The sequence below is a fragment of the Lissotriton vulgaris genome, chromosome 9 (assembly GCF_964263255.1).
Source record: "Lissotriton vulgaris chromosome 9, aLisVul1.2, whole genome shotgun sequence".
Classification (NCBI taxonomy): domain Eukaryota; kingdom Metazoa; phylum Chordata; class Amphibia; order Caudata; family Salamandridae; genus Lissotriton; species Lissotriton vulgaris.
Window position 1 is genome coordinate 24089978 of NC_141697.1, and position 13132 is coordinate 24103109.

General features: G+C 46.8%; 1 protein-coding gene across 1 annotated transcript in view; it reads right to left on the reverse strand.

Annotated features, from left to right (window-relative positions):
- Nucleotides 1-491: 491 nt before the first annotated feature.
- Nucleotides 492-13132, reverse strand: part of NPAS3 (neuronal PAS domain protein 3) — a 1714960-nt gene continuing 1702319 nt past the window's right edge. The window contains exons 10-11 of the mRNA XM_086936951.1: nt 7233-7348; nt 492-1852 (exon numbers count right to left, since the gene is read on the reverse strand). Of these exons, the coding sequence (XP_086793077.1) occupies nt 555-1852; nt 7233-7348 (1414 nt within the window). The 3' untranslated portion in view covers nt 492-554. The remainder of the gene's footprint in view (nt 1853-7232; nt 7349-13132) is intronic.

The window sequence follows — 13132 nt, forward strand, 5'->3', positions numbered from 1 at the left end:
ACACAACTAAATCATCAGCCAGCACCCCCTCCAGGAAGAGAGATGGCAGTATAAGTGAGCATAGGAACCTATCAACTACTCAGCAGGCCAGCTTCTTGGGCATTGCCCCCACTGGGGCTGTCACTAATACTGGGGCAGTGAATCGGGGGAGGGGGGTGTTTTTGGGCCTCCTCTGTATTCATATGTTCCCATCCCTCAATGGAAATTTAGAATAAGTTAAGAGACTTGATTTGTCCACGCTCCAACGAATACCCAAATGTCCATTGTCCACAGAGCTCCGAGGTGAGGTTTGACCCCCTTCGGAGAGAGTCGAGCGAGCCCCCTAAAACCATGGGTTAAGAGACTGAGGTGCTCCTTCTGGGGGGGGGGGGCGGGATTGTGGTCAGCCCCTCCCCTTTCTTTAGAGTAGCCTTCTAGGTACCTCGTCCTACATTTTGTTCACATGCCCTCCCACCAAAAGCTGGGCTGGTGCACGAGTAGGTGTCCCCCTCCACCCGATGATTATACAGCGATTGTCCCCAGGGCCGAGCCCTGGCACAGTGGTGCGGTCAATCCTAGTCCTCCTTGCGCTCCAGAGTCTGAGGGGGGTGGACGCCGTTGCTGTAGACTGGAAACGGGAGGCCAGAGAACAGCCCCTCGGCGGTGGTAAACACATTCCCTGCAGGCATTTGGCTGAGGCCAGCAGCACTCACTGCACTGCCGAAGGGGCCGGACATGTTCAGTCGGTGCACATGATGGTAAAGCATCTCCATGGGTGTCTTGGGGTCCAGGCCAAAACTAGGGCCGTTGACGTCAACAAAGTTCACAGCATGGGCGTTTGGGAGGAGGTTGCCCTGCATGGCCAGTGTGACCTCAGCAGGGGCATATCGGATAGTTCCAGTGGTGTAGACCCTCTGAGCTGCACTGTTGGTGGCGGCCAGCGTGCCTGCCACGCGGTGGACCAGCGGAAGCATCACATTGCCTGCCTGCAGCCGTTGCAAGGCCTCCAGGTCCCCAGCGTAGAGCAGTGAGTTGGAAGTGCTGGGGGCACTCGTCTGCTTGTCCCTGGGTGAGGTGGAAAGTGGGGGTGACAGTGGGTCCGAGGAAACTGAGGCCAGGGCCGTGCCGGAGGAAGTGCTGAACTGAGTTTTGCGGGCTGCTGAACTCTCCGTGCCAGGCGGCGTGAGCACGGATTCTGGAATGGAAACATGTAAAGTGCCGCTGGCCTGCGGGGAAGGGAAGTGCTCGGAGCTGGGCGGCCTGGTCATACTGTAGGGGGACTCGTTCCGCGAGATTTCCCGATTCGGGGGGTAGTTCCAAATACTACTGTTGTTGTCAAAGTTGACAGGCTCTGAGATCTCCGTTTTGATCTTGAGCACTGAGGCACTGTTTGGTGATGGGAGCAGCCGTGGTGGCTCTGCCATGGCCCCTTCCAGTCCACTGGGGCTGGAGGCACTGGACAACCTCCGGCGGGTGGCACGGCCACCCCCTTTCTGCTTTTTCCGCCGGCGCTTCCTGCGCTGGTGCTTGCCGGCAGCCTGCATGCTCACCTCCCCCGCACTGTCCGAGTCTTTCGCACTGTCCGAACTGGGGGCCTGGCAGTGGGGCAGCCGCAGCTCCGTCTCACTTTCGGCGTAGCGCTCCACCTTGATGCGCATGGCGCCCTCCACTGCAGCCCGGCCGGCCTCCAGGTCCGAGCTATCCTCGCTTTCCTCGCTGTCTTGGCTCTCGGGGTTGCTCGAACTGTTTCCGTCCTCGTTGCAGTTCATCTCGTTGTCCGACTGGCTCCCGGACTTCTTGCGCTCTGGGTCAGGCTCCTCACTGTTCTCTGACACGTGGCCCTTGCCGTCTGACTTGCCGTTCTCGTTGTCCTCTGTATGTCAAAATAAAATAAAATAAAAAAAGATTTAGTAGGATGTAAACGATGTTAAAAATCAATATCATATCCCCCATGCAGCCTAATTCCTTTCAAAATGCCCACAGGTTCTTTCTAGAATGTCTGTGTGTAGGTCTTTTCAAGGGGACACAGCTAGCCAGCCTTGGGTAACTTATAACGTCTAATCCTTCATAAAACGGCTGTTAAGCCTGTTCTCTAACGAAAATCGTTCACCTTGCGATAGAAAGCTGAAAGTTGGTACAGACATTCGTCTTTATAATAGTAATCATATAAGAGCAAGACCCCAAGTGGATCTTGCCTGTGACTTCATTGAGTCTAATTAAAATCCAAGATGGCCAACAAATATCAAAAAATCGTTTTAAATCTTCTGATTTGTGTCAAATTTGCCACAAACATTAATGTGTACATGTCAGTGCCTGTCATAAATATAAAACCAAAATGGCTGCCAATAAGGATGCCAGGAATAAGGATCACACACTGTAGCGAAAGTAAACTTATAATTTGCATCATTTGTATCCTTACAACACATACTATGCACGTGTGGATAATGTTTCCATTGTATTTAAACAATCTAAGACTATATAAGGCCTGATAACACTTCTATAAAATAAAACAGCAATGATTCGAGTTTGTATACTGCCCTAATCTGATAACAGTTTCCACTGCAAAAGCAAAAGTCGGTGCACGGGAGGCTCGCCTTTCAGCATTTCCATTGATTTTGGCATAACGTTTTGGTCCCACAATAAAAGTTGTTTGCATACATTAGATGCCTCCAAAATGGTTGTCAAATGCGGTACCATTACTCCATCAATTTGCTTTCAGCACCAATCATTTAATTTTGGCAATTCCTGCACGGGCACTAAAGTCTGACCCCAAACATGGCCCCCCAGGTACGCAGGTCATTTCAAATGTTGAAGAAGAGCGTCTTGTGATGTTTTCAATAGTTATGTTGCCACTCGTAAACATGAATTGTTGAGCACTGTTAATTTCATGCAATGGACAAGTGTCCACCAACTTTCAGCTTTCTATCACAAAATCAACAATTTTTTAGTCTATCAGATATACTATAATGATTCCCTACACCGTGTCTTCACATATCTACATCAGCGCTGTCACCTTAAAGGAAACAAGTAGGAAATTCTTTGCTGCCACCACTGAATTCTGGAGCACATTGAGACAAGCCCCTAAAGTCTGACTTCCACAGCGCCTTCCAAGTACAAAGCAAAGGGGTTCGACTCCAACTGAAAATTTCTAAAAAGAAAATGTCATTCATATGTGCTTTTATGTAACACCTAAATAAAAATATGTTAGTGCACGTATATCAATTAATAAGCTGAACTTCAATAGTACTAAAAGAAAAAGTAAAGGCACTCTTGGCAAGTGTGGGGAGAGGGAGAGCGAATCCAGAAAGGTGTACATTTCCTCATCCATATTGAATCCTCGAGGTTCTGTACTGTCTAACTCTAGTATATAGTAGGTTTCCAGTCTATGTAATTATTTTTCTCTATAACTCTTTTTCTTTTGGTAACATGCGCCAAACAGCTATTTTTCAGATCAATGGGGCCACTTTGATGGATTTTTTCAAAGTGGCGGGCAACTGGATACCTACAATCCTTATTCGTCATGGCTCTTAAATGCTGTAATATACGCTTGTGCGCTAGATGGAAATGTAGTGGTCCCCACATATTGTTTTGCTCATGTGCACTCAAGTACATACATCGTAAAGCTGGTTTTGCATGTTAGATGGCCCTTGATTTGAATGTTTTTTTTTAAATTTGTCATACTTTTTGTTCTAAGTACTTTTCCCATTTTTACATGCTTTGCATTTGATGCATTTTGAGAAGCCTTCTTTATGAACTAGCCATGATGGAATTGGCTTTTCTGTCACCAAATCACTATTTACTAGATGGCTCCTATGGGTTTTGATTTCCTAAAGGTCATCTCTGGTCTACTTGTTACCATAGATCCAATGGTGGGATCATTCTTTATCAAATGCCAAAGACTGTGTAGAGTTATTTTTGTACTTTTGTATGTTCCATGTTGTAGGTAGTGATAAACCTATGTGGTTGCTGTCCTGAATTATGTGAATTTTATGCTTGGTGCGGGTTGGGTCAAAGAGGGCTGCTTCTCTTGTTTAGGCTATAGCTCTAATGGAGGCTACTTTTAGAACCTCCTCTGAATATCCTCTCTGCTTAAAGCGGCTCACCATCTGTTTTTCGATCATGTCATAGTCTGTGTCTGTACTGCAGACCCTTCTAGATCTGTAAAATTCCACAAAGGGGATACTTTTGATTAGTGGGGTGGGAGAGCTCTTGATAAGCAAAATAGTATTGCCTGCTGTGGGCTTACGATATAAGGTAGTTTCCAGTTTTTCATTCCCTACTCGCACCAATACCTCCAAAAATTCTATGGCGCTATTACTGGTTTTGCCTGTAAACTTCACGTTGAGTCGATTGTCATTTATGTCATTAAGGAACTGGTTGGCCTCCTCTTGTGTCCCTCCCCAAAGCACAAAGAGGTCATCAATATATCTCAACCATAATGCTATGTGTTCTGTCCAACACTCCATCATGTTGCCTCGGCCCACCAGCCCAAATGCAAGTTTGTATAGCTGGGGGCGAAACAGGTGCCCATGGCTGTCCCTCTTAACTGTTGAAATAACTCCTTATTAAAAACCAAAATGTTATGATTTAAGAACAAATCCATCATCTACAATAGCATCCTATTATATTATGTGCACTTTATAGGTTTAATTCTCAAATAATACCCTCAGTCCTTCTTGGCGATTAATACTTCCCTATAGTGTGGATACATTCAAAGTCACGTGGAGCATGTCATTCTCTCATTTTACATCAAACATTCTGAGCAAAAAGTCAGTAGTATCACAAATATATGATGGTAAAGTGGCTACTATAAAATTTAAAAAGTAATCCATGAATTTGGATACCTTTTCAAACAAGCTATTTTCCGCTGCGATGATAGGTAGCACTGGCTGCTTGGAGGCATCTTTATGGATTTTCTGTATTAGATAAAATACTGGAAGTGTAGGATGTTCTTCTTTAAAAAAAATACAATGTCTTCTGAGGATAGAACATATAAGGTATCTATCTATATCAAATCAATGAATAGCCATATCTATATTTTATTTACTTCCCAAGGGGGTTCACCTACAGACTGACTAATCGTGGTAGGAACCGGAAGTCTAGTCTTATGTAGACACATTTCTACCTGCATGCATAACAAAATCTTTTCTCCTATCTTAAAGACATATCTGATCTGTAGAAGAAACAATATTAGATCAATTTTCGCAGTGAATGGGTGTTTCTTCATATTTACTTGGAACACCTTGAAGTCTAAAGGCAGTGGAATATTTTCTAACTAAGAAAGATCAGTAATCTTTATAGAACACTCTGAATTCTCCTGCAGATTATAAAGTTTGTGCTCATGCACACCAACGTTGTCTTTGATGGTTTATGTTTCAGATGGATTTGGAGAACTGCGATGGGCTATAAATTAACTTCATTGGTGGCTAATCTGAAAATGAGGCGGTGGGAGGAACAATTTGCTTTGCAGATGAAAGGTTATGATTATGAATAGCAGGTGAAGTGTCAAGAACTAATTGAGTGCCATAGAAGAAAATTCCATCATATAAAGGGGACCCAATAGATATTCTGAGATTAGGATAGAGGAGGAGAATGTTCCCAAGTTTGAAAATGCAGCTTACTTCAGTGTAAGAATATTCTGCGATCTGCAGAGTAGGGCCTACTAGGCTTATCTTTTAAAAAGGAGAAATCTTCTGAGGTCTGTGGAACAGTACTTACCATGGTTTTCACCAGGCCTAGGCGTAGTTCTGAGAGTGGTGGAGTGCAGTGCGAACTGCAGTTTGTGCTGGTATTCCTGCCGCTCGGAAGAAGTTCTACCCAAGCGGCAGCCTGCGCTCGCGAACTTACTGTTCGCTATCGCGAACGGTAAATCGCGAGTGGGGAAAAAACTCTGCTGCACATCGCAAAGCAGAGTTTTCTACACTCCGCGAGCTCAGCGGAGTGCGGAGTACAGAAAACTCTGCAAACTCTGCAAATGGAGCAAAGTTCACAGCCCAGGCCTAGTTTTCACTGGAGTGAAGGGTATGTTCTGAAGTCTGAAGAAAATTGCTTACCATGGTCGCCCTTGGAGTTAGGTTTCTGGTCTGTTAGCCTGCAAAAGAGCACTTAATGGGGTTGTTTTTGGAGGAAGGGGTGTGTCCTTGATGTCTGCAGATGAGAGTTTAACATGTCTATCCTGCAGTGAGGGGCATGTTCTGGGGTTTGCAGAGCAGGCGTTTACCATTGTTACCCTTCAAGTGGGGGCATGTTCAGGGGTCTGCACAGCAGGGCTTACAGTTGTTAACCATGGAGTAAGGGCATGTTCTGGGGTCTGCAGAGTAGGGCTTACCATTGCAACCCCCCGAGTTGGGGAATGTTCAGGGGTCTTCAGAGCAGGGCTTACCATTGTTACCCTTTGAGTGATGGGCATGTTCTGGGGTCTGCACAGCAGGGCTTACACTTGTTAACCTTGGAGTAAGGGCATGCTCTGAGGTCTGCACAGCAGGGCTTACCATTGTTACCCTTCGAGTGATGGGCATGTGCTGGGGACTGCACATCAGGAATTACCTTTGTTACCCTTTGAGTGGGAGCATGTTCTGTAGTCTGAACAGCAGGGCCTACCATTGTTACCCTTCAAGTGATGGGCATGGTCTGGGGTCTGCACAGCAGGGCTTACCATTGTGACCCTTCCAGTGAGGGACATGTTCTGGGGACTGCACAACAGGGCTTACATTTGGTAACCTTGGAGTAAGGGCATGGTCTGGGGTCTGCACAGCAGGGCTTACCATTGTGACCCTTCCAGTGAGGGACATGTTCTGTGGTCTGCACATCAGGAATTACCATTGTTATCCTTGGAGTAAGGGCATGTTCTGGGGTGTGCAAATCAGGGTTTATCATTGTTATCCTTGGAGTAAGGGCATGGTCTGAGGTCTGCACTACAGGGCTTACCTTTGTTACCATTGGAGTAAGGGGCATGGTCTGAGGTCTGCACTACAGGGCTTACCTTTGTTACCCTTGGAGTAAGGGACATGTTCTGAGCTCTTCAGAGCAGGACTTGCGATTGTTACCCAAGGAATATGGACTTGTTCTGGGGTCTGCAGGGCAGGGCTTGCGATTGTTACCCTTGGAGTAAGGGGCTTGTTCTGGGGTCTGCAGAGCAGGGCTTACATTGCTAACCTTGGAGTACGGGCATGCGCTGAGGTCTGCACAGCTGGGATTATCATAGTTCTCCAAGTATTAACAGGCATGTTCTAGGGCCTGTAGATCAGACTTACCCGAGTTGTCCTTGGAGTCGGATTCAGAGTCAGACGTCTCTGAGGACTCTGAGGTCTTCTCTGGGAGGTGAGGGACTTGGCTAATGTCCATGGGCGTGTCCTTGTACTCGTGCAGGCTGAGGAAAGAGAAAGGCAACATGAGTTAGAGACTTGCACCCCCGCAGTGGGTTGGAGCGACTGACTGCTTGCTTTATATCACAGGGTGTCAACAGCAAGAGACACCCCGCTCATTTACAGTGGGTGATAGAGGTTGACCAAACTTACCCCTTATAGGGACAAGAGGGGTTAAATAAACAAACCACCAGAGGGTGTGGAAGAGGTTGAACAAACAGAACCATCCAAGGGGTGGGGGAGAGTTAATCTGATTCTAATCTTACCCAATGATAAACTTAAAAGCATATAAATATTTAATTAGGTAACAATGACTCAAAGGGAAAGTCTGTATTAAATAAAAATATTTTGAGAAATTAAAAAATCATTCAAATAACTTATTTTTTTCAGAACAAATGTTATTGTTGTGTTAGAGAAGATTGCAAGGAATCCACGGTACTCCGAACACCGGAGGAGCCGTGAGCATAAGATCACAATACAGAGATAAGCAATCAATTTAGAAATCAGTATCAATCAATATTTCCGAACAACCCGCAGCCCCCCCACCCCGTAAGAACTACCCCCCACCCAGGTCCCCCCCCTAGCCCCGTTCACGATGCCCATCCACCTCTGGTAAAGTAGTCCATATGAAAAAGGCAATTCACTCTTACCCACGTCCTGGGTCACCAAGCATTTGTTCACTAGTGACATCTTGTTGCGTCGGCGCCTCCAGCCACAGCCCCCTATAGTCCGCCCACCTCTTCCAAATTTTGTAGTGTTTTCTGGGGCAGCCCCGGGCTTCAAACAACGGACGATATAGACCCATATAGTAGTCTAAACCCTGTTTCCAGGCCTCTATCGGGGGAGCTCGGGGGCTTTTCCAGGCACGGGCCACATCCCTTTTAGCCACTACGAGGCCCAGGAGTAGTAAGTGTTGTTTATAGATGTTGCCCCCCACTTGCTCCAAAACATGTAAAAGGCCCAGCTGCGATGTACGGGGGAGTGTCCAACCCAGCACCTCATCTAAACAATCCCAAACTTGCTTCCAGTATCTTTCCAATGCCCCGCAGGACAATACTGTGTGTACGAACGTGCCCACCTCTCGGCCACATCTCAGACAGTCAGGGGAGGCAATCAGTTTTGGAAAAGGTGATGGACAGAGTTTCTGAATGATGCAGAATACTCCTACCCAGTCAAGAGATCAGGGCTTGATCCATCACCGTTTTTTAGCTCACTGCACCATCCCAGCTCAGAACCTCGCTACATGCAAATTAGTCTGTTCCTGTCCCAGTGCATGATGGGAACAGGGTAAACCAAACTACCAAGCCAATTCTTATACTGGGAAGGAGACAAGCTGCCGGGGACCGGTTTCTGGCATTTCAGCCGTCGTCGGCCCGGCTTGCATGAATCCTGATGGTGCAATGAGCTAGGGACTCACGTCTGAGTATACCCTCCCACACTTAGTGTGGATAAAATCAATTTTGGAAATGGTGATGGACAGAGTTTCTGAATGATGCAGAATACTCCTACCTAGTCAAGAGATCAGGGCTTGATCCATCACCGTTTTTTAGCTCACTGCACCATCCCAGCTCAGAACCTGGCTACATGCAAATTAGTCTGTTCCTGTCCCAGGGCTACGTAACGTGGGAGGCAATCAGACCAGCCCTATGCAATCTCTCTCTCGTATAATAGGCCCTGTGCGGTATTTAAATTGGATGAAACGCAGTCGCATAGCGATGCCCGTCTCTCTCAGGGACGCTAGAGCCTCTCTCCAGCCCTCCTCATCTAATTCACCTACATCTCTCTCCCACGTAGACCGTAAGTTATCTAGGGAGGGGGAGCAGTGGGTAACTAGTGACTGATAGATGTGGGATATTTTCTTATCTTCTAGTTCCCCCATAAACAACTTAGCTTCCAGAGGGCTGAGCTCCGGCAGGGATTCCAGTCCCTCCAGGGCGGGGGAAATAGCATGTCGAAACTGCAGATATTTAAAGAATTGGGTGTTAGGCATATCATATTCGTCTCTCAGGGCCTGGAATGATTTAAGGGTTGTTCCCTTCATGACGTGACCCAGTGCCGAGATCCCGATCACATCCCAGCCGCGAAACCCCTGCAAGGCCGCCAGAGTCGGTAAGCGACCATTGTGCCACAGCAGGGTCTCCTGCATCAGCTTATTCCACCATCCCATGCGGCCATGCACTCGACGCCATATTTGGAATACCACCTGTGTAACCACTGGGAGGCTCCTCCTCTTTCCTGCTGAGTATAGCAGCTCATGCAAAGTATCGGGTTCCATCAAATATCGTTCCAGGGCATAGGCCGGGTCACTGCGATCACCATACCACCACTTGTATAACACCAACAGGTGGGAAGCTTGGTAGTAAGATAACATATCTGAAGTCGCCAGGCCGCCACAATACGTGGATAGAAAGCAGGTGCAAAGCGCTACCCGGACAGCACCCCCAGCCCAGAGGAAGCGGCCCAGTGCCGAATTGACCTGGCGAAACCACTGCGGCGAGACAGGGTAAGGGTGGATTTGTAACTGATAGAGCAGACGAGGGAGGGCCACCATCTTAAATATGGCCGAACGGCCATACAGATTAAGGGGCATGAGGGACCATGTCTTTATTATCGGAATTGAAATAACTTTTTAGTAAAAAAAGGATAAGCTAATCTTCCACCAAAACCCTTGCAAGTGATTTATGCAAATATTTTGCTTCTGACCTAGAGATTGGCGGATGGAGTAGAGTCCTTCCTGTTGGTGGAGGACAATATGTCCAACATGTTGACGGACAACCATCCCTCAAATTTCGAGATTACCAGAGACCCTGCAGGGATCTCTGTACCTTGTTAGGAACCACCATCATGGTGGACCCTATCAAGATACAAAACGTTTGTTGGACAATCACTGTCAGTTACGATGGGTGTTCACAAAACTTTAACCATTTTTAATATTTTTAAAAAACAAACTCCAAAGTGCAAATTTGTCATTGAAACCCAAATAACTCATCCCTGTAGAGCTTGACCCTTTCTGCAGGGTCACCCCCAAACTTTTTGCCTTTACCCCTACAGTTTTCTGAACCCATTTTTCTTGGCTTTTAGAACTCTCTTCACTTTACCATTGCTTGCACCATCTTCGTTAAACGTAGTAGAATTGGCTAACACCCAACTGTCACATTTAATTTACATATAAATCCATGGAAAATTGGTACTACATAACCCAGGGCCTCTAGATTAAATGCTACTAATGGGCCTGCAGCCTGGATTGCGCCACCCACGTTACCAAGCCCCTTAAATCAAGTCTCAAGTCTGTCATTGCAGCCTGTGTGCGCAGTTTTAAACTGACATGCCTAAACCTTTCTTTTTAATATATATAAGTTATGTTATGTTATGTTATTCAAAATGTATCAAGCGCACGGGCACCCAGGGGTTTCATGGCGCTACAGGAGAAACATATGGTAAACAGTACCCTAACCGTGTGCTTGCTTGAATAACCAGGTCTTCAGTGCGCCCCTGAATTCCTCCAGCTTAGTGCAGCTCCGGAGTGACAGGGGAAAAGAGTTCCAGATCTTAAGGGCCAGATAAGCGAATCGGCAACCGCCAAGTCGTTTCTTTTTGAAAAGGGGCAAGGTAAGGAGAGAAAAGTGGGCAGAGCGGAGATTGCGGGTCGGTTCGTATTTGTTTATCAGATGATTAATGAACCTGGGACTTTTGCCATGAAGAGCTTTGAAGGTCAGGCAGCCTACCTTGAAGGTAACCCGATGGACAATGGGAAGCCAATGAAGAGTGGCTAGCAGTGGTTTCGCCAAACTCCTACCATTGCTTTTAAATATTAATCTGGCCGCCTGATTTTGTACGATCTGCAGGCGTTTAGAGAGAGCCAGGGGAAGGCCTAAATAAATAGAATTCGAAAAATCTAAACGAGAGAGGACCAAGGCAATTACCACCTGGATAAGGGCTGAGTGTGTGAGCAGATGAGCAATTTTCTTGATCTTTCGTAGCTGGAAGAAGCTGGAAGAAATCACCGTTCCCACCTGACTTTTCAGTGAGAGGTCGGAGCTAAGGGTGACCCCGAGACTCTTCACCGACAGAGAGGGAGACGGGGGAGATCCCATTGAAGACGGCCAAAAATGAGGTCCCCAGCTGGTTGCACTTTTGCCTGGGAGTACCAACTCCGTCTTTCCAGGGTTACGTTTTAGATGGTTCTTATCCATCCACCCTTGAATATGCCGCATAGTGATCTGGAATTCCTCGACAGAGTCCATTGAATTTAGTGGGAATACCAACTGCAGGTCATCCGCATAGTTGTAAATTGTGACATTCCTGTTTTTTGAGGAGTGCAACAGCGGTTTAAGATACAGATTGAATAGGAGGGGGGACAATGACGAACCCTGCGGGACGCCGCAGGTGGTAAAGAGTTTGGGCGCCGTAAAGTTCTCGAGCTTGACTGCCTGGGAGCGGTCCATTAGGAAGGACTTAACCCAGCCAAGCGCCGAGCCGCGGAGGCCGGCTTGTTCGACACGGTGTAATTAGATGGTATGATCCACCATGTCGAACGCTGCTGACAAGTCCAGGAGCATCAAGGCCTGATGTATGCCCATATCGGCGTTGGATCTCAAAGTGTCCTGGACAGCAAGGATCACCGCCTCAGTAGAATGTGCCTGGCGGAATCCGGCTTGGTTGGGCTCCAGGTAGTCAGATGTCTCTCTAAAATTAGAAATACAGCTAGCCACATGGGCTTCAAGAATCTTAGCTCCGTAAGGGAGGAGAGATATGGGACGATAGTTCGATAGGTTGGAGGAATCAGCACCTGGTTTCTTAATTAATGAGACTAGCGTGGCGTTTTTAAATGAATTGTGAACTATTCCCTGTGATAAGGACTCGTTCAGGAGGGGGAGTATTCCTTGAGGAAGTGTAGAATAGACTTCCTTCAGTATGTGCAGGGGGCAGGGGTCGTTGGGGGACCCAGACTTTACACGATTCATCAGCTCCGCTAACTCGGGTTGATCTATAAAAGGGATAGCCTTAAATTCGTAGGGGTTTCTACAAAGTTCCACACTGTCCGCAGTGGTAGGGGTGGTTTGAATACTATCCTTTATGACGGCAATCTTCTCCTTAAAGAAATCATTAAGCTGATTACACATCATTTGAGTAGGGGGTTGAGAGGGGGAGGTTATGGCATCGTTACACAATTCGTTTACGACTCTAAAGATTTCTCGAGATTTATTTTGGGCATTGGAAATTTTTTCGGAGAAGAAGACTGCCTTAGCAGATAGAATGGAGCTCTTGTACTTCCTTCGGGCTGCCATATATGACAATCTATCTTTGCCAAGGTACCCGTGTCTCCACTTTCTCTCCAATTGACGCAGTTCTAATTTTTGATTTTTTAGATCAGTGGTAAACCACCTATGTGCGTCCATGCGGCGAGCGCGTGAGAACTTGGTTAGGGGAACATGCACATTGCAGGCAGCCAGGAGCCATTTGGAAAGTTCTTTGTCCATCAGGTTAATATCGGTGGAGGATGTAGGAAGAGAATTAGCCAAGGTGGACAGAAAATCCTTATTATTTAAGGAGCTCCATTTCCTAACTAGCCCCCCCCCGAGAGAGCAAGAGTTTTTAAATGGCCGTGAAAGGTGATGGAGAATTGCAGTAGATGATGATCAGACCATATGCAAGGCAAGGTCGTGGGGGTAGATATAGGGACATTACGTGACCAGATCTGGTCCAAGATATGTCCTTTTTCATGGGTGGGAGTCAGGACATATTGAGAAAAGTTCAAATTAGAGAGAAGCTCAAAGAGTTCTGTGGCA